This window comes from Leucoraja erinacea, chromosome 2 (assembly GCF_028641065.1).
Source record: "Leucoraja erinacea ecotype New England chromosome 2, Leri_hhj_1, whole genome shotgun sequence".
NCBI lineage: Eukaryota > Metazoa > Chordata > Chondrichthyes > Rajiformes > Rajidae > Leucoraja > Leucoraja erinaceus.
Window position 1 is genome coordinate 51,304,938 of NC_073378.1, and position 18,665 is coordinate 51,323,602.

At 44.2% G+C, this 18,665-nt stretch overlaps 1 protein-coding gene across 1 annotated transcript in view; it reads left to right on the plus strand.

The window, feature by feature from the left end:
• Nucleotides 1-7,273: 7,273 nt before the first annotated feature.
• Nucleotides 7,274-18,665, plus strand: part of LOC129710034 (glycoprotein-N-acetylgalactosamine 3-beta-galactosyltransferase 1-like) — a 57,083-nt gene continuing 45,691 nt past the window's right edge. Inside the window, exon 1 of the mRNA XM_055656721.1 lies at nucleotides 7,274-7,423. Coding sequence (XP_055512696.1) covers nucleotides 7,336-7,423 — 88 coding nt within the window. The 5' untranslated portion in view covers nucleotides 7,274-7,335. The remainder of the gene's footprint in view (nucleotides 7,424-18,665) is intronic.

The window sequence follows — 18,665 nt, forward strand, 5'->3', positions numbered from 1 at the left end:
CGGAGTAACTCAGCGGGTCAGACGGCATCTCCGGAGAAAAGGAATAGGCGACGAGAAGGGGGGGGGGGGGTCGAGACTCTTTTTTTTCAGCGATGCTTTATGACCCGCTGAGCTACTCCAGCTTTTTGTGCCTGTCTTCGGTGTAAACCACCATCTGCAGTTCCTCCCTACACTTATTCAAACAGGAATGCATTCACTCCCCTCCCCGCCCCACATGACGCATCAAACCTCAAAGCAGTAATGTGAAAGGCACATAAACAAGGGAAGTGACCTGTTCTTGGAAATCAGCAAATATCGGTTGTTGATCACTCTATTCTAAAGACCAAGGTGAGATTCCCACAGGTGTCTCCAGCATCAGGGGATCATTCCTGACAGGCATACTTTTTTTACTCACGTTTTTTTTCTGTCCAGCTGCCGAGTTAAGAGTACCCACGAGTTAATACGGTAAACTCACGAGTCACTACGGTAAACTCACGGTATTACAACGGGTTTAAAAGTATCAAAATTTTCCTTCAAGAGTATATTTGACTCATGAAAATCTTTCAACATGTTGAAAATTTTTCACGAGTTAACACGTTTCCTGAGTACCTGCCGTTAATGGTATGAGTCGCTAAATTTACGTCCACGAGCTCCGACGTTCCTGCTACGTTCATTCTACGTGATTACCACGAGTTTGATTTGTTTTTAACTCGGGATAACTCGTGGGTGGACTCGCACCGTGGGACAAGGGTTTAAGTCCTTTACAAGAGCGGGGATGGGGGGGGAGAGGGGGGGGGGGGGGGGAGGGGGGGGGGGGGGGGGGGGGGGGGGGGGAGAAGGAGTGGAGACACTTTTAAGAAGCCAGACAACTTTTAATAAGCCTGAGATACACAGCTGTGAAGTTTAGCGGGCATTTAACATTACCGGTCGGTTTTCCTTGGTTCTGAAAACTCGTGCTTATGTTTTTTTTCCCAATGAGCCAATGAAAATGGCCAGTCAGCAAAGGAGATTAACTAAAACTACCTACAGCTACCTTGATTACCTACCACAATATGGCGACCCCAGTACTACTGCACCTACGACGACAAAAGTATCGATCTTCTCCATGGCCACCAATTTTTGGTCGCAGAAAAATGTTCAACATGTTGAAAGATTTGCTGCGACCATACTGAGGCCGCGACTAGTTCCCAGAATGCAGGAACTCCTCGCAGCCGTGAAGGAGACTCACCAGAGACCACTAGTGAACTTGTGTCGACCATGTGGCGATCATGAGGCGAGCGCAGAGTCTCCTGCACTCGCCTAAAAAGTCGCCTAAGTGGGACAGGCCCTTTACTCCAGCTTTTTGTGTCTTTATTCGGTTTAAACCAGCATCTGCAGTTCCTTCCTTCACAAAACTTACCACTGTTGATGTGCTGGTAATTTTGTGGATTGGGGATAAAAGTAGGTTTGTGCCGATGGCAGAAATATTTCCATTATGACTCCAAGCTTTAATATGTGCTCTTGGAGCAAGTAGAGCCAGTTTGGCTTGCTTGCATTCTTACCTGCCCTTTTAGTAAATGTTAAGCAATTTTCGACACACCCAACAAAGAGCAGTTGGCTACTTGACCCTCAAGCCATCCAATCGTAATTTCTGATTCAATTCAACTATTCAATGCTACTTTATTGCCACATGTACATTGAAATGCTTTGTTTTGCATACAAACTGGTAAAATCTCACTGCAGATCTCCCATAGGCAGTACACAAATGTCACCACATTTCTGGTGTTGACAAATGTTACAAAGGTAAACAAGGAGAAATACTTTACATAAAATACTTCCCTTACAGGTGGGTGAAGTCTTTGTTCTTTTTGTGAGCTGGTCCCTATTATTAATATTCATCCAACAGATGAAGATAGGCACTGGAGATAGTGATGGAGATTGGGACACGTTGAATTGAGTTAAATTCAATTGAAAGATACTTGGAAACATGCCCTTCGACCCACCGAGTCTATGCTGACCATCGATCACCCATTCACACTAGTTCTATATTATCCCACTATCTCAACCACTCACTGCATGCAAGGGGCAATTTACGGAGGCAAACTAACCTATAAACCTGCACGTCTTTGGGATGTGAGAGAAAACAGGAGCACCTGGAGGAAACCCACCTGGTCACAGGGAGAACATGCGAACCCCACACAGACAGCACCCTAGATCGGGATTGAACCCAAGGGCTGAGTTTATTGATGTTATTCAAGGCAGCTCGGGGAGCAACTGGAAATATGTTTCTGTGAGGTCTCAAGCATCAGGGCTTCGCTGTCCCATTCTTATTCAGTGCAGGGTCCAAATAGGATCCTTCTGGGTCATATATCCCTGCTAAATTTTTATTTAGAGTCATAGAGTCATACAGCACAGTAACATATCTTTTGGCCCAACCTGCTCATTCCAATCTAAATGCCCCATCTACATTAGTTCCACCTACCCACGTTTGGTCCACGTCCATCTAAACTGTTCCTGTTCATGTACCTGTCCAAATGTCTTTTAAATGTTGTTATAGTACCTGTATCAATTATCTCCTCTGGCAGTTTAGTCATAGAGTCAGAGAGTGATAGAGCGTGGAAACAGGCCCTTCGGCTCAACTTTGCTACATCGGCCGACATGTCCCAGTTACACTTATACTATTTACATCTGCTCGCGTTTGGTCCATATCCCTCCCAACCTGTCCTATCCATGTACCTGTCTAACTGTTTCTTAAATGTTGGGCTAGTCCCTACCTCACCTTGCAGCTTGTTCTTTACACAGGCCCAGCACTGAACCCTGAGGCTCACCAACAGTCATAAGCCTCCAGTCCAAGCAACCTTCCACTTTTCTATCCAAGTTCCATATATCCACTACCCTCCGTGTGAAAAAGTTGTCCCTCAGGTTCCTAGGAATAAATATCACCAGCAATTTGTCCTGGACCAGCCACATAAAGTTATGACCAAGAATGCACACCAATGCCTCTACTTCCTTAACTCTACCTGGCCCTTAACTCCAAGAAGACCAAGGAGCTCATTGTAGACTTCAGGAAGTCCAGAGGCGGCACGCACACCCCCATCCACATTAACGGGACGGAGGTGGAACGTGTTTCTAGCTTCAGGTTCCTGGGAGTCAACATCTCCGATGACCTCTCTTGGACCCACAATACCTCTACTCTGATCAAGAAGGCTCATCAGCGTCTCTTCTTCCTGAGGAGACTGAAGAAGGTCCATCTGTCTCCTCAGATCCTGGTGAACTTCTACCGCTGCACCATCGAGAGCATCCTTACCAACTGCATCACAGTATGGTATGGCAACTGCTCTGTCTCCGACCGGAAGGCATTGCAGAGGGTGGTGAAAATTGCCCAACGCATCACCGGTTCCACACTCCCCTCCATTGAGTCTGTCCAAAGCAAGCGCTGTCTGCGGAGGGCGCTCAGCATCGCCAAGGACTGCTCTCACCCCAACCATGGACTGTTTACCCTCCTACCATCCGGGAGGCGCTACAGGTCTCTCCGTTGCCGAACCAGCAGGTCGAGGAACAGCTTCTTTCCGGCCGCTGTCACTCTACTAAACAACGTACCTCGGTGACTGCCAATCACCCCCCCCGGACAATTTTTTATTCAAATCGTTTGCTATGTCGCTCTTCAAGGGAGATGCTAAATGCATTTCGTTGTCTCTGTACTGTACACTGACAATGACAATTAAAATTGAATCTGAATCTGAATCTGAATTCCTTAGATGGCTTAGGTAGTTCAACATGTCCCCAACAACACTCACCAACTTCTACAGATGTGCCGTAGAAAGCATTTTATCGGGATGCATCGAAGCATGGTTTGGGAACAGCTCCATCCAAGACTGCAAGAAGTTGTAGAGAGTTGTGAGTATAGCCCAGACCATGACGCAAACCCTCCCTTCCATTGACTCTGTCTACACTTCACAGGGCCTTGGCAAGGTCACCAGCATATTTAGTCTGTGCACTGTGGAGGGCTTGCTAGTATTCATGTACAGTCTTTTCTTTGACTAGATAGCATGCAAACAACAATTTTTTATAGATATGTGAAAAGAAAGAGATTAGTTAAAACAAATGTAGGTCCCTTGCAGTCAGAAACAGGTGAGTTGATCATGGGGAACCAGGATATGGCGGACCAATTGAATAACTACTTTGGTTCCGTCTTCACTAAGGAAGACATAAATGATCTGCCGGAAATAGCAGGGGCCCGCGGGTCAAAGGAGGTGGAGGAATTGAGTGAAATCCAGGTTAGTCGGGAAGTGGTGTTGGGTAAATTGAATGGATTAAAGGCCGATAAATCCCCAGGGCCAGATAGGCTGCATCCCAGAGTACTTAAGGAAGTAGCTCCAGAAATAGTGGATGCATTAGTAATAATCTTTCAAAACTCTTTAGATTCTGGAGTAGTTCCAGAGGATTGGTGGGTAGCAAACGTAACCCCACTTTTTAAGAAGGGAGGGAGAGAGAAAACGTGGAATTACAGACCAGTTAGTCTAACATCGGTAGTGGGGAAACTGCTAGAGTCAGTTATTAAAGATGGGATAGCAGCACATTTGGAAAGTGGTGAAATCATTGGACAAAGTCAGCATGGATTTACGAAAGGTAAATCATGTCTGACGAATCTTATAGAATTTTTCGAGGATGTAACTAGTAGCGTGGATAGGGGAGAAAGTGGAGTGGACTTCCAGAAGGCTTTCGACAAGGTCCCACATAAGAGATTAGTGTACAAAAACGGCATTGGGGGTCCAGTATTGATGTGGATTTCAGCAGTGGCAGGCAGTGACTAGTGGGGTACCGCAAGGCTCAGTGCTGGGACCCCAGCTATTTACAATATATATTAATGATCTGGATGAGGGAATTGAAGGCAATATCTCCAAGTTTGCGGATGACACTAAGCTGGGGGGCAGTGTTAGCTGTGAGGAGGATGCTAGGAGACTGCAAGGTGACTTGGATAGGCTGGGTGAGTGGGCAAATGTTTGGCAGATGCAGTATAATGTGGATAAATGTGAGATTATCCATTTTGGTGGCAAAAATGGGAAAGCAGACTATTATCTAAATGGTGGCCGATTGGGAAAGGGGGAGATGCAGCGAGACCTGGGTGTCATGGTACACCAGTCATTGAAGGTAGGCATGCAGGTGCAACAGGCAGTAAAGAAAGCGAATGGTATGTTGGCTTTCATAGCAAGAGGATTTGAGTATAGGAGCAGGGAGGTTCTACTGCAGTTGTACAGGGTCTCGGTGAGACCACACCTGGAGTATTGCGTGCAGTTTTGGTCTCCAAATCTGAGGAAGGACATTATTGCCATAGAGGGAGTGCAGAGAAGGTTCACCAGACTGATTCCTGGGATGTCAGGACTGTCTTATGAAGAAAGACTGGATAGACTTGGTTTAAACTCTCTAGAATTTAGGAGATTGAGAGGGGATCTTATAGAAACTTACAAAATTCTTAAGGGGTTTGACAGGCTAGATGCAGGAAGATTGTTCCCGATGTTGGGGAAGTCCAGGACAAGGGGTCACAGCTTAAGGATAAGGGGGAAATCCTTTAAAACCGAGATGAGGAGAACTTTTTTCACACAGAGAGTGGTGAATCTCTGGAACTCTCTGCCACAGAGGGTAGTTGAGGCCAGTTCATTGGCTATATTTAGGAGGGAGTTAGATGTGGCCCTTGTGGCCAAGGGGATCAGAGGGTATGGAGAGAAGGCAGGTACGGGATACTGAGTTGGATGATCAGCCGTGATCATATTGAATGGCGGTGCAGGCTCGAAGGGCCGAATGGCCTACTCCTGCACCTAATTTCTATGTTTCTATGTTTCTATGTTATAGTGATCAGTAATAATTCTACGCTTTAAGAAAGGTTCTGATCCAAAATGTCACCTATACATATCCTCTGGAGAAGCTGCTTTATCCGCTGAGTTTCTCAAACACTTTCTTTTGTCATTATTATATAGCTATATATTTTTTGTTCCCCGCTCCTGCTCCTCTGGGTTTAGACTATGTTGGTAAGTAGCCTATCCAACTCCAGATATTACTAGCAGAACTTCTGGCTAACTTGAGTTTCTGATTTTAATTTCTCTCAGTAAATTCCTTCGATTTGATTCTTTATTTTCTATTTTCACAAAATTCCCTGCTTTTACTCCATTTAGCTTTCTTTACTTTCTTCGAAATTTTGGGTTTATTTCTTCCCTTTGGATTTAAGAGTTTGAGTGTTTGATAGAACACTGGTACCATTTTAGCTCTTAATAATTGTCTCCTCATTGAGAGGTTTATGTTTTTGCTCATTGTGGTTCAGTTAGTTTATTCTCAGGGTAATTGTCATCTTTGTGGGGCTGCCGAATGGAATCATCCCCTTGGTAGAGTGATGTGTCCTCACTCACCCATGGCTTTAATGGTTCCTCTCAGCTGCTTGAAACTTTATGAGAGTCAATGATTTGAAACCTATTCCCTTATGACTTTGTGGAGTATTATTTAGAAAGAGTGAATTGCTGACAGGAGGTCTTAACTCATTTTGCAATATAAAGAATTTAAAAACAAATGTTGTAAACAAAACGTAATTTAAAGCTAAGTTCAGAAAAAAATACAGAGTTTGTAACAAATTTCCAGAAGAAATATGTTTCTAAATAATCAAGAGTACAGTCATGTCAAGCCAATTGCCATTATAGGGACCACCTACAGTTACTTTAATCACGTATGGCCGGTTCTCAGGATTCCTCTAGAGTGCGTGCGCTGATGTTGATTGAAGCTCCATACCTCTGACCATGAGAGCTTTAAGCAAATTCTTCTCCATTCAAATAGCAGATTATAGCAGGCGAGCCCCACGCATTCTGTCACTCGTGCTCTCTCACTTACCCCACCCTCGCTCCTTAGCAGCTTAGTCATAGAGTCAGAGAGTGATAGAGCATGGAAACAGGCCCTTCGGCTCAACTTTGCTACATCGGCCGACATGTCCCAGTTACACTTACACTATTTACATCTGCTCGCGTTTGGTCCATATCCCTTCCAACCTGTCCTATCCATGTACCTGTCTAACTGTTTCTTAAATGTTGGGATAGTCCCTACCTCACCTTGCAGCTTGTTCTTTACACGGGCCCAGCACTGAACCCTGAGGCTCACCAACAGTCATAAGCCTCCAGTCCAAGAAGCAACCTTCCACTTTTCTATCCAAGTTCCATATATCCACTACCCTCTGTGTGAAAAAGTTGTCCCTCAGGTTCCTAGGAATAAATATCACCAGCAATTTGTCCTGGACCAGCCACATAAAGTTATGACCAAGAATGCACACCAATGCCTCTACTTCCTTAGATAGCTTAGGTAGTTCAACATGTCCCCAACAACACTCACCAACTTCTACAGATGTGCCGTAGAAAGCATTTTATCGGGATGCATCGAAGCATGGTTTGGGAACAGCTCCATCCAAGACTGCAAGAAGTTGTAAAGAGTTGTGAGTATAGCCCAGACCATGACGCAAACCCTCCCTTCCATTGACTCTGTCTACACTTCACAGGGCCTTGGCAAGGTCACCAGCATATTCAGTCTGTGCACTGTGGAGGGCTTGCTAGTATACATGTACAGTCTTTTCTTTGACTAGATAGCATGCAAACAACAATTTTTTATAGATATGTGAAAAGAAAGAGATTAGTTAAAACAAATGTAGGTCCCTTGCAGTCAGAAACAGGTGAGTTGATCATGGGGAACCAGGATATGGCGGACCAATTGAATAACTACTTTGGTTCCGTCTTCACTAAGGAAGACATAAATGATCTGCCGGAAATAGCAGGGGCCCGCGGGTCAAAGGAGGTGGAGGAATTGAGTGAAATCCAGGTTAGTCGGGAAGTGGTGTTGGGTAAATTGAATGGATTAAAGGCCGATAAATCCCCAGGGCCAGATAGGCTGCATCCCAGAGTACTTAAGGAAGTAGCTCCAGAAATAGTGGATGCATTAGTAATAATCTTTCAAAACTCTTTAGATTCTGGAGTAGTTCCAGAGGATTGGTGGGTAGCAAACGTAACCCCACTTTTTAAGAAGGGAGAGAGAGAGAAAACGTGGAATTACAGACCAGTTAGTCTAACATCGGTAGTGGGGAAACTGCTAGAGTCAGTTATTAAAGATGGGATAGCAGCACATTTGGAAAGTGGTGAAATCATTGGACAAAGTCAGCATGGATTTACGAAAGGTAAATCATGTCTGACGAATCTTATAGAATTTTTCGAGGATGTAACTAGTAGCGTGGATAGGGGAGAACCAGTGGATGTGGTGTATCTGGACTTCCAGAAGGCTTTCGACAAGGTCCCACATAAGAGATTAGTATACAAACTTAAAGCACACGGCATTGGGGGTTCAGTATTGATGTGGATAGAGAACTGGCTGGCAAACAGGAAGCAAAGAGTAGGAGTAAACGGGTCCTTTTCACAGTGGCAGGCAGTGACTAGTGGGGTACCGCAAGGCTCAGTGCTGGGACCCCAGCTATTTACAATATATATTAATGATCTGGATGAGGGAATTGAAGGCAATATCTCCAAGTTTGCGGATGACACTAAGCTGGGGGGCAGTGTTAGCTGTGAGGAGGATGCTAGGAGACTGCAAGGTGACTTGGATAGGCTGGGTGAGTGGGCAAATGTTTGGCAGATGCAGTATAATGTGGATAAATGTGAGATTATCCATTTTGGTGGCAAAAATGGGAAAGCAGACTATTATCTAAATGGTAGCCGATTGGGAAAGGGGGAGATGCAGCGAGACCTGGGTGTCATGGTACACCAGTCATTGAAGGTAGGCATGCAGGTGCAACAGGCAGTAAAGAAAGTGAATGGTATGTTGGCTTTCATAGCAAGAGGATTTGAGTATAGGAGCAGGGAGGTTCTACTGCAGTTGTACAGGGTCTTGGTGAGACCACACCTGGAGTATTGCGTGCAGTTTTGGTCTCCAAATCTGAGGAAGGACATTATTGCCATAGAGGGAGTGCAGAGAAGGTTCACCAGACTGATTCCTGGGATGTCAGGACTGTCTTATGAAGAAAGACTGGATAGACTTGGTTTATACTCTCTAGAATTTAGGAGATTGAGAGGGGATCTTATAGAAACTTACAAATTCTTAAGGGGTTGGACAGGCTAGATGCAGGAAGATTGTTCCCGATGTTGGGGAAGTCCAGGACAAGGGGTCACAGCTTAAGGATAAGGGGGGAATCCTTTAAAACCGAGATGAGGAGAACTTTTTTCACACAGAGAGTGGTGAATCTCTGGAACTCTCTGCCACAGAGGGTAGTTGAGGCCAGTTCATTGGCTATATTTAAGAGGGAGTTAGATGTGGCCCTTGTGGCCAAGGGGATCAGGGGGTATGGAGAGAAGGCAGGTACGGGATACTGAGTTGGATGATCAGCCATGATCATATTGAATGGCGGTGCAGGCTCGAAGGGCCGAATGGCTTACTCCTGCACCTAATTTCTATGTTTCTATGTTTCTATGTTATAGTGATCAGTAATAATTCTACGCTTTAAGAAAGGTTCTGATCCAAAATGTCACCTATACATATCCTCTGGAGAAGCTGCTTTATCCGCTGAGTTTCTCAAACACTTTCTTTTGTCATTATTATATAGCTATATATTTTTTGTTCCCCGCTCCTGCTCCTCTGGGTTTAGACTATGTTGGTAAGTAGCCTATCCAACTCCAGATATTACTAGCAGAACTTCTGGCTAACTTGAGTTTCTGATTTTAATTTCTCTCAGTAAATTCCTTCGATTTGATTCTTTATTTTCTATTTTCACAAAATTCCCTGCTTTTACTCCATTTAGCTTTCTTTACTTTCTTCAAAATTTTGGGTTTATTTCTTCCCTTTGGATTTAAGAGTTTGAGTGTTTGATAGAACACTGGTACCATTTTAGCTCTTAATAATTGTCTCCTCATTGAGAGGTTTATGTTTTTGCTCATTGTGGTTCAGTTAGTTTATTCTCAGGGTAATTGTCATCTTTGTGGGGCTGCCGAATGGAATCATCCCCTTGGTAGAGTGATGTGTCCTCACTCACCCATGGCTTTAATGGTTCCTCTCAGCTGCTTGAAACTTTATGAGAGTCAATGATTTGAAACCTATTCCCTTATGACTTTGTGGAGTATTATTTAGAAAGAGTGAATTGCTGACAGGAGGTCTTAACTCATTTTGCAATATAAAGAATTTTAAAACAAATGTTGTAAACAAAACGTAATTTAAAGCTAAGTTCAGAAAAATATACAGAGTTTGTAACAAATTTCCAGAAGAAATATGTTTCTAAATAATCAAGTCATGTCAAGCCAATTGCCATTATAGGGACCACCTACAGTTACTTTAATCTCGTGTGGCCGGTTCTCAGGATTCCTCTAGAGTGCGTGCGCTGATGTTGATTGAAGCTCCATACCTCTGACCATGAGAGCTTTAAGCAAATTCTTCTCCATTCAAATAGCAGATTATAGCAGGCGGGCCCCACGCATTCTGTCACTCGTGCTCTCTCACTTACCCCACCCTCGCTCCTTAGCAGCTTAGTCATAGAGTCAGAGAGTGATAGAGCATGGAAACAGGCCCTTCGGCTCAACTTTGCTACATCGGCCGACATGTCCCAGTTACACTTACACTATTTACATCTGCTCGCGTTTGGTCCATATCCCTCCCAACCTGTCCTATCCATGTACCTGTCTAACTGTTTCTTAAATGTTGGGATAGTCCCTACCTCACCTTGTAGCTCGTTCTTTACACGGGCCCAGCACTGAACCCTGAGGCTCACCAACAGTCATAAGCCTCCAGTCCAAGAAGCAACCTTCCACCATCACCTTCTGCTTCTTCCCATGAAGCCAATTTTCTATCCAAGTTCCATATATCCACTACCCTCTGTGTGAAAAGGTTGTCCCTCAGGTTCCTAGGAATAAATATCACCAGCAATTTGTCCTGGAGCAGCCACATAAAGTTATGACCAAGAATGCACACCAATGCCTCTACTTCCTTAGATGGCTTAGGTAGTTCAACATGTCCCCAACAACACTCACCAACTTCTACATATGTGCCGTAGAAAGCATTTTATCGGGATGCATCAAAGCATGGTTTGGGAACAGCTCCATCCAAGACTGCAAGAAGTTGTAGAGAGTTGTGAGTATAGCCCAGACCATGACGCAAACCCTCCCTTCCATTGACTCTGTCTACACTTCACAGGGCCTTGGCAAGGTCACCAGCATATTTAGTCTGTGCACTGTGGAGGGCTTGCTAGTATTCATGTACAGTCTTTTCTTTGACTAGATAGCATGCAAACAACAATTTTTGTAAATTCAGTAAATTCCTTCGATTTGATTCTTTATTTTCTATTTTCACAAAATTCCCTGCTTTTACTCCATTTAGCTTTCTTTACTTTCTTCAAAATTTTGGGTTTATTTCTTCCCTTTGGATTTAAGAGTTTGAGTGTTTGATAGAACACTGGTACCATTTTAGCTCTTAATAATTGTCTCCTCATTGAGAGGTTTATGTTTTTGCTCATTGTGGTTCAGTTAGTTTATTCTCAGGGTAATTGTCATCTTTGTGGGCTGCCGAATGGAATCATCCCCTTGGTAGAGTGATGTGTCCTCACTCACCCATGGCTTTAATGGTTCCTCTCAGCTGCTTGAAACTTTATGAGAGTCAATGATTTGAAACCTATTCCCTTATGACTTTGTGGAGTATTATTTAGAAAGAGTGAATTGCTGACAGGAGGTCTTAACTCATTTTGCAATATAAAGAATTTAAAAACAAATGTTGTAAACAAAACGTAATTTAAAGCTAAGTTCAGAAAAAAATACAGAGTTTGTAACAAATTTCCAGAAGAAATATGTTTCTAAATAATCAAGAGTACAGTCATGTCAAGCCAATTGCCATTATAGGGACCACCTACAGTTACTTTAATCACGTATGGCCGGTTCTCAGGATTCCTCTAGAGTGCGTGCGCTGATGTTGATTGAAGCTCCATACCTCTGACCATGAGAGCTTTAAGCAAATTCTTCTACATTCAAATAGCAGATTATAGCAGGCGGGCCCCACGCATTCTGTCACTCGTGCTCTCTCACTTACCCCACCCTCGCTCCTTTGATCGCACTCTCCCTTTTGTTCTATTGAAATCTCTTTTGATTTGTCTAGGAAATCAGATTCAAATGAACTGCAGATGCTGGCTTAAACCAAAGATAGACACGAAAAGCTGGAGTAACTCAGCGGAACAGGCAGCATCTCTGGAGAGAAGGAACGGGTGACGTTTACGGTCGAGAATTCTGAAGAAGGATCTCGACCCTACACGTCACCCATTCCTCCACTCCAGAGATGCTGCCTGTCCCGCTGAGTTACTCCAGCTTTTCGTGTCTATCTCTTTTGATCTCATTGATCAACCTTAATGTATTTTTGTTTATTCTTTTAAGCAAAGTGGGTGCCTATCTGACAAGTCCGATCATGTTCCTCATTCTGTCAGTAAAATGCCATCTTTATCAGTTCATGAGTCAAGCCAATTCAAGAGAGTTTTATTGTCATGTGTCCCAGATGAAATTCTTGTTTTGTAAGTAAGTAAGTAAGTTTATTGGCCAAGTATTTACTAACAAGGAATTTGCCTTGGTGCTCTGCTCACAAGTAACAACATGATATATAGTGACACTTACGAATGACTCAGAAAACACAAAACATTAATAATAATAAGACATTAATGATAAAACACCACTTTAAAGCATGTGAACCAACAAAATACCAGATCAAAGGGAGGCTACAGATTTTTGGCTGTTGAGTAGAGCAACTACTCATGGATAAACACTGTTTTTATGTCTGGCTGTGGCAGCTTTGACAATCCGGAGTCGCCTTCCAGAGGGAAGTGATTCAAAGAGTTTGTGGCCAGGGTGAGAGGGGTCAGAGATGATCTTGCCCGCTCGCTTCCTGGCCCTTGCAGTGTACAGTTCATCAATGGAGGGAAGGTTGCAGCCAATAATCTCCCCTGCTGATCGGACAATTCGCTGCAGCCTCCGGGTGTCGTGCTTGGTGGCTGAGCCAAACCAGACCATGATGGAAAAGGTGAGAATAGACTCTACGATGGCCGTGTAGCATTGGACCATCATTGCCTGTGGCAGATTGTGCTTCCTCAGCTGCCGCAGGCAGTACATCCTTTTTGCCTTTTTGACTGTGGAGTCGATGGTAGCCCCCCACTTAAGGTCCTTGGAGATGATGGTTCCCAGGAACTTAAAAGACTCCACATGTGACTGTGGTGTTGTTTATGGTGAGAGGGGTGATGGGAGGGAGAGCTCTCCTAAAGTCTACAATCAATTCCACTGTCTTAAGAGCATTGAGCTCTAGGTTGTTGCTATGGTACCAGGCGCCAGCTGTGACACTTCCTGTCTAGGCAGATTCCTCCCCATCCAGGATCAGTCCAATCCGGGTTGTGTCGACCGCAAACTTGAGAAGCTTGACAGAGGAGTCTGTGGAGGTGCAGTCGTTGGTGTAGAGAGAGTAGAGGAGAGGAGAGAGTATGCAGCCTTGCGGTGCTCCTATGCTGACGTTTGCGGGTCTGAGATGTGCTTTCCCAGCCTCACATGCTGCTTCGTGTCTGTCAGGAAGTTGGTGATCCACTGACAGAAGGGTTCAGGCACAGTCAACTCGGAAAGTTTGGAGTGTAGTAGCTCTGGCACATTGGTGTTGAATGCAGAGCTAAAATCACCAAACAGGATCCTCGCATAGGTCCCCTGGCGGTCTAGGTGCAGTAGGATGAAGTGCAGGCCCAGGTTGACTGCATCATCCACAGATCTATTGGCCCGATATGCAAACTGCAGAGGTTCCAGCAGGGAGTTTGTGATATTTTTCAGTTTGGCCAGCACAAGCCTTTCGAGGTCAGTATGACAGGCCTGTAGTCATTAAGACAAGTCATCCTTGCCTTTTTGGGTACAGGGACAATAGTGGAGACTTTGAAGCAGGCAGGGACATTACATGTTTGTAGGGACTGGTTAAAATGTCTGTATAGACCAGTGCCAGCTGTTTGGCACAGAGCTTAAGAGTAGAGGGGGAAACATTGTCAGTTTCATACCATTGAAGGAGGGTGTAAGGCCACCAAATTCAAATGCAGTTTCATACCATTTCATGCAGGGTGCAACAACACCATATTCAAATGCAGTTTCATACCATTTCAAGCAAGGTGAAACTACCATAAAACCACACAAAGCACCACACTCACAGTTCAGTAGACATTCAGTGTGTTCAGTTGATTCACAGCTCAGACAGAGTTGTAATCTCTCCCTCCCTATCATATAGAGACTACGCCACACCCACAATTCCGGGTTTTATAATCCCTCCCCCTTCCACCGGAAAAGGTGGGGCCATCATGGCGTGATTGACAGGAGAGAGATTCTCAACATTTTTTAAACACTAATAACACTTTTATGTTTCATTGATGGGAAGAATCTTCTGCACCTGATCAGCAAGGGGGACTGAGTAAGATTGGCAAAAATCACAGCCATAAGTGGTAGCGTTTTACCTAAAATCAATATAATGCAAACTGGAAGTTGTCAAGTTTAGCCAAACAACCATTTGTAGTGCATTTTCTGTTCAACCCAAACAACCACTTGCAGTGCATTTTCGCTTCAACAACCCAAAGAGCCATGAGCAGTGCATTTTCACTTTAACAACCCAAAGAACCATTAGCAGTGCATTTTCACTTCAACAACCCAAAGAGCCATTAGCATGGCATTTTTACATCAACCCAAAGAGCCATTAGCAGTGCATGTTTACGTCAACAACCCAAAGAGCCATTAGCAGTGCATTTTCACTTCAACAACCCAAAGAGCCATTAGCAGTGCATGTTTCACTTCAACAACCCAAAGAGCCATTAGCAGTGCATGTTTCACTTCTTCAACCCAAAGAGCCATTAGCAGTGCATTTTTACTTCAACAACCCAAAAGCCTTTAGCAGTGCATTTTCACTTCAACAACCCAAAGAGTCATTAGCAGTGCATTATTACTTCAACAACCCAAAGAGCCATTAGCAGTGCATTTTTACTTCATCCAAACAGCCATTAGCAGTGCATTTTTACTTCAACCCGAACAGCCATTAGCAATGCATTTGTAATTCAACCCAACCATATTTTCATTTTCAAACCACATTAAGGGCACTCACAGTTGAATAGACATGTGTTCAGTGTTATTCAGAGCTCAGAGAGATGTGAACCTCTGGCTTCCTCCATCTTGCAGAGACTGAGTGAGGCATGCCACTTCCTGGTTTTATAGTCTCTCCCCCTCCCTCCAGCAGGGGCAGCAGAGAAAATGGCAAATTATTTAAAAACATTAATATCTCTCTGATTTTTCATTGATGGGAAAAATCCTCCAGTCCCGGAAGGGGGAAGGGGGCTCTGAGCGAGGTGGCCAAAAATGACCGCCATAGGTAGCGGCGTTCTCTCGGAAATCGCAGCACAGCGAGCCAAAAGCGGTTTACCAGGGTTACGTTTCTGATTTTCAAACCTGCAGGAAAGCTCATTCAGGTCGTTGGTCAGCTGACAATTGTCCAAAGTGCAGGGGGCTTTCTTCTTGTAGCTGGTGATTTCTTGCAAGCCCTTCCAAACTGAAGAAGAGTCAATGGCTGAAAACTTGCTCCTCAACTTCTCAGTGTACCTTTCCTTGGCAGCTCTGATTCCTCTTCTCAGCTTGTACTTGGCCTGCCTGTGGAGGTCTTCCTCCCCACTCCTGTAGGCCTCCTCTTTAGACCGTCAGAGCTGTCTGAGTTCTGCAGTGAACCAGGGCTTGTTGTTGTTGAGCCATGTCCAAGTCTTAGTTGGACTACACAACAGCACAACAGAATATGTAAACATATTAGAGAACGGGAGATAAAAGTTCAGTGTGTCTATATACCATAGACTATATATATATACACAATAAATAAACAGATAAAGTGCAATAGGCTGTTATTGTTCAGAGTTTGTTTGATGGTGAGTTTAATAGCCTGATGGCTGTGGGGAAGTAGCTATTCCTGAACCTGGATATTCCACTGACTACACTGTCTCACTTTATCATTAAAGTATTGCTCGATTAGGCAACATACTGCATTTCTGTCAACAACAAAGAATGTGAACATCATTTTAAACATAGAAACAGAGAAAAATAGGTGCAGGAGTTGGCCATTCGGCCCATCGAGCCAGCACCGTTATTCAATATGATCATGGCTGATCATCTTAAATCAGTACCCCGTTCCTGCTTTCCCCCCATATCCCTTGATTCTTTTAGCCCTCGGAGCTAAACCGAACCCTCTCTTCAAAACATCCAGCAAATTGGACTCCATGACCTTCAGTGGCAGAGAATTCCACAGATTCACAATTCTCTGGGTGAGGATGTTTTTCTTCATCTCAGTCCTAAATGGTCTACCCCTTATTCTTAAACTGTGATCTCTGGTTCTGGACTCTCCTAACATCGGTAACATTTTTCCTGCATCTAGCCTTTCCATTCTTTTAAGAATTTTATATGTTTCTATAAGATACCCTCTCATCCTAAATCCCAGTGAATACAAGCCCAGTCGACATTCTTTCATCATACAGTGCATTCAGAAAGTATTCAGACCCCTTCACTTTTTCCACATTTTGTATCATTACAGCCTTTTTTTAAATGGATTAAATTCATTTTTTTAATCATCAATCTACACACAATACCCCAGAATCCATGTTACCCCAGAACTCGGGGAAGTCCAGAACAAGGGGTCACAGTTTAAGGGGGAAATCTTTTAGGACCGAGATGAGAAAAACATTTTTCACACAGAGAGTGGTGAATCTGTGGAATTCTCTGCCACAGAAGGTAGTTGAGGCCAGTTCATTGGCTATATTTAAGAGGGAGTTAGATGTGGCCCTTGTGGCTAAAGGGATCAGAGGGTATGGAGAGAAGGCAGCTACAGGATACTGAGTTTGATGATCAGCCGTGATCATATTGAATGGTGGTGCAGGCTCGAAGGGCTGAATGGCCTACTCCTGCACCTATTCTCTATGTTACTATGTTTAGTTTAAACCCACCCGTGTAGCACTAGCAAACCTGCCCGCCAGAATGTCGGTCCCCCTCCAATTAAGGTGCAACCCGTCCTTTTTGTACGGGTCACCCTTGCCCCAGAAGAGATCCCATTGATCTAGAAATCTAAATCCCTGCCCCCTGCACCAACTTAATAACCCTACAGTCTCCCTGTTCCTATCCTCACTAGCCCGAGGTACTGGCAGCAACCCAGAGATAACCATCCTAGGAGTCCTGCTTTTCAGCCTCCTACCTGGTTCTCTAATACTCATGTGGCAGAACCTCCTTCCTCTTCTGACCCATGTCATTTGTGCCTAGATGCACAACTACCTCCGGGCTGTTCACCTTCCCTCCCGAGGATGTTCTTAAGTCGGTCTGAACAGTACACCAACATGTACACTGAATCATAGGGTCAAAAGGGACTGCAGATGGTGGATTCTTGCATAGAACACAAAGTGCTTGAGTAACTGCAGGTCAGGCAGCATCTGTGGAGGAATGGATAGACAACATTATGGAGTGGGACCTTTCTTCAGAATGATTGTAGTCGTGCGGGAATAAAGGTGGGGGGTGACAAATGACAGGTGGATACAGGTGAGAGTAGGTGTTGATTGGCAGATGGGCCAAAAAAGGCTCCAGTTGAAGAGAAGACAAAAGGCCGACAAAATGGAAAACAAGGAGACAAGGAGATGAAAGTGTTGCCGATAAAGAGTGAAAGAGCAGTGAGATGTGAAATCGGGGAGCGGTATAGGTGGAAAACTCTCCCTACACACCAGAGCACATCCATTTTTCCCAGTACCTCACTCCCTTGTGCCCCGCTGCCCCCTCCCCCACCCCCCACACACCCTTGTCCCCTTCCACATATGTTCCATCCTCTGGCTTTTACATTTCTATCCTGCTCCTTATCTGACACCATTTTACCTCCTTGTCTTCAGTCTTCAGACATTATAAAAGGCTTCCCCTACCCTCCACCCGCAATCCCTTCGCCTTTGGCACTCCCAACCTGAATCATGGCCTATGCATGCCTTCCAAAAATGCTGCCTGACCCACTGAGTTACTCCACACTTTGGGTTTTACTCAAGATTCCAGCGTCTGCAGTTTCTTGAGTGTTCATCACTTGCCAGGATTTGCCGTGCCCCAGCTTGTTTTCTAGCTCTATATCTCCTATTATAATCATTCTAAGGAGTCCCAACCTGAAACGTCGCCTTTTCATGTTCTCCAGAGATGCAGCTTGATCTGCTGAGTTACTCAAGCACTTTGTGTTTTATACTAAATTGTATACATGGATACATGCTAAATACTGCTACATTACAACAGTTAGCAAGTGAGCCTTATTTTTAAATGGCCTTAATTAAGTTCTCTCTAAAATAAACAGGAATCTGCTCCATGATTTCAAATATGTACTGTCCAATAGACATTTCCGTAAATGATTATTTGTTGATGGTAAAAAAAAGAAACTATCCATTTTCAGTCTTAAATCTCTAAGTAATGCTTTGTCCCCCTTTACAGATACTGTACGTTTTAATTCAATTCACACTAAATTGGATAGTTATATGGATGGGAAAGGTATGGAGGGTTATGGTCTGAAGCAGGTGTATGGGACTAGGGGAGAATACGTGTTCGGCACGAACTAGAAGGGTCGAGATGGCCTGTTTCCGTGCTGCAATTGTTATATGTTATATTATATGGTTATAACCATATAACCAT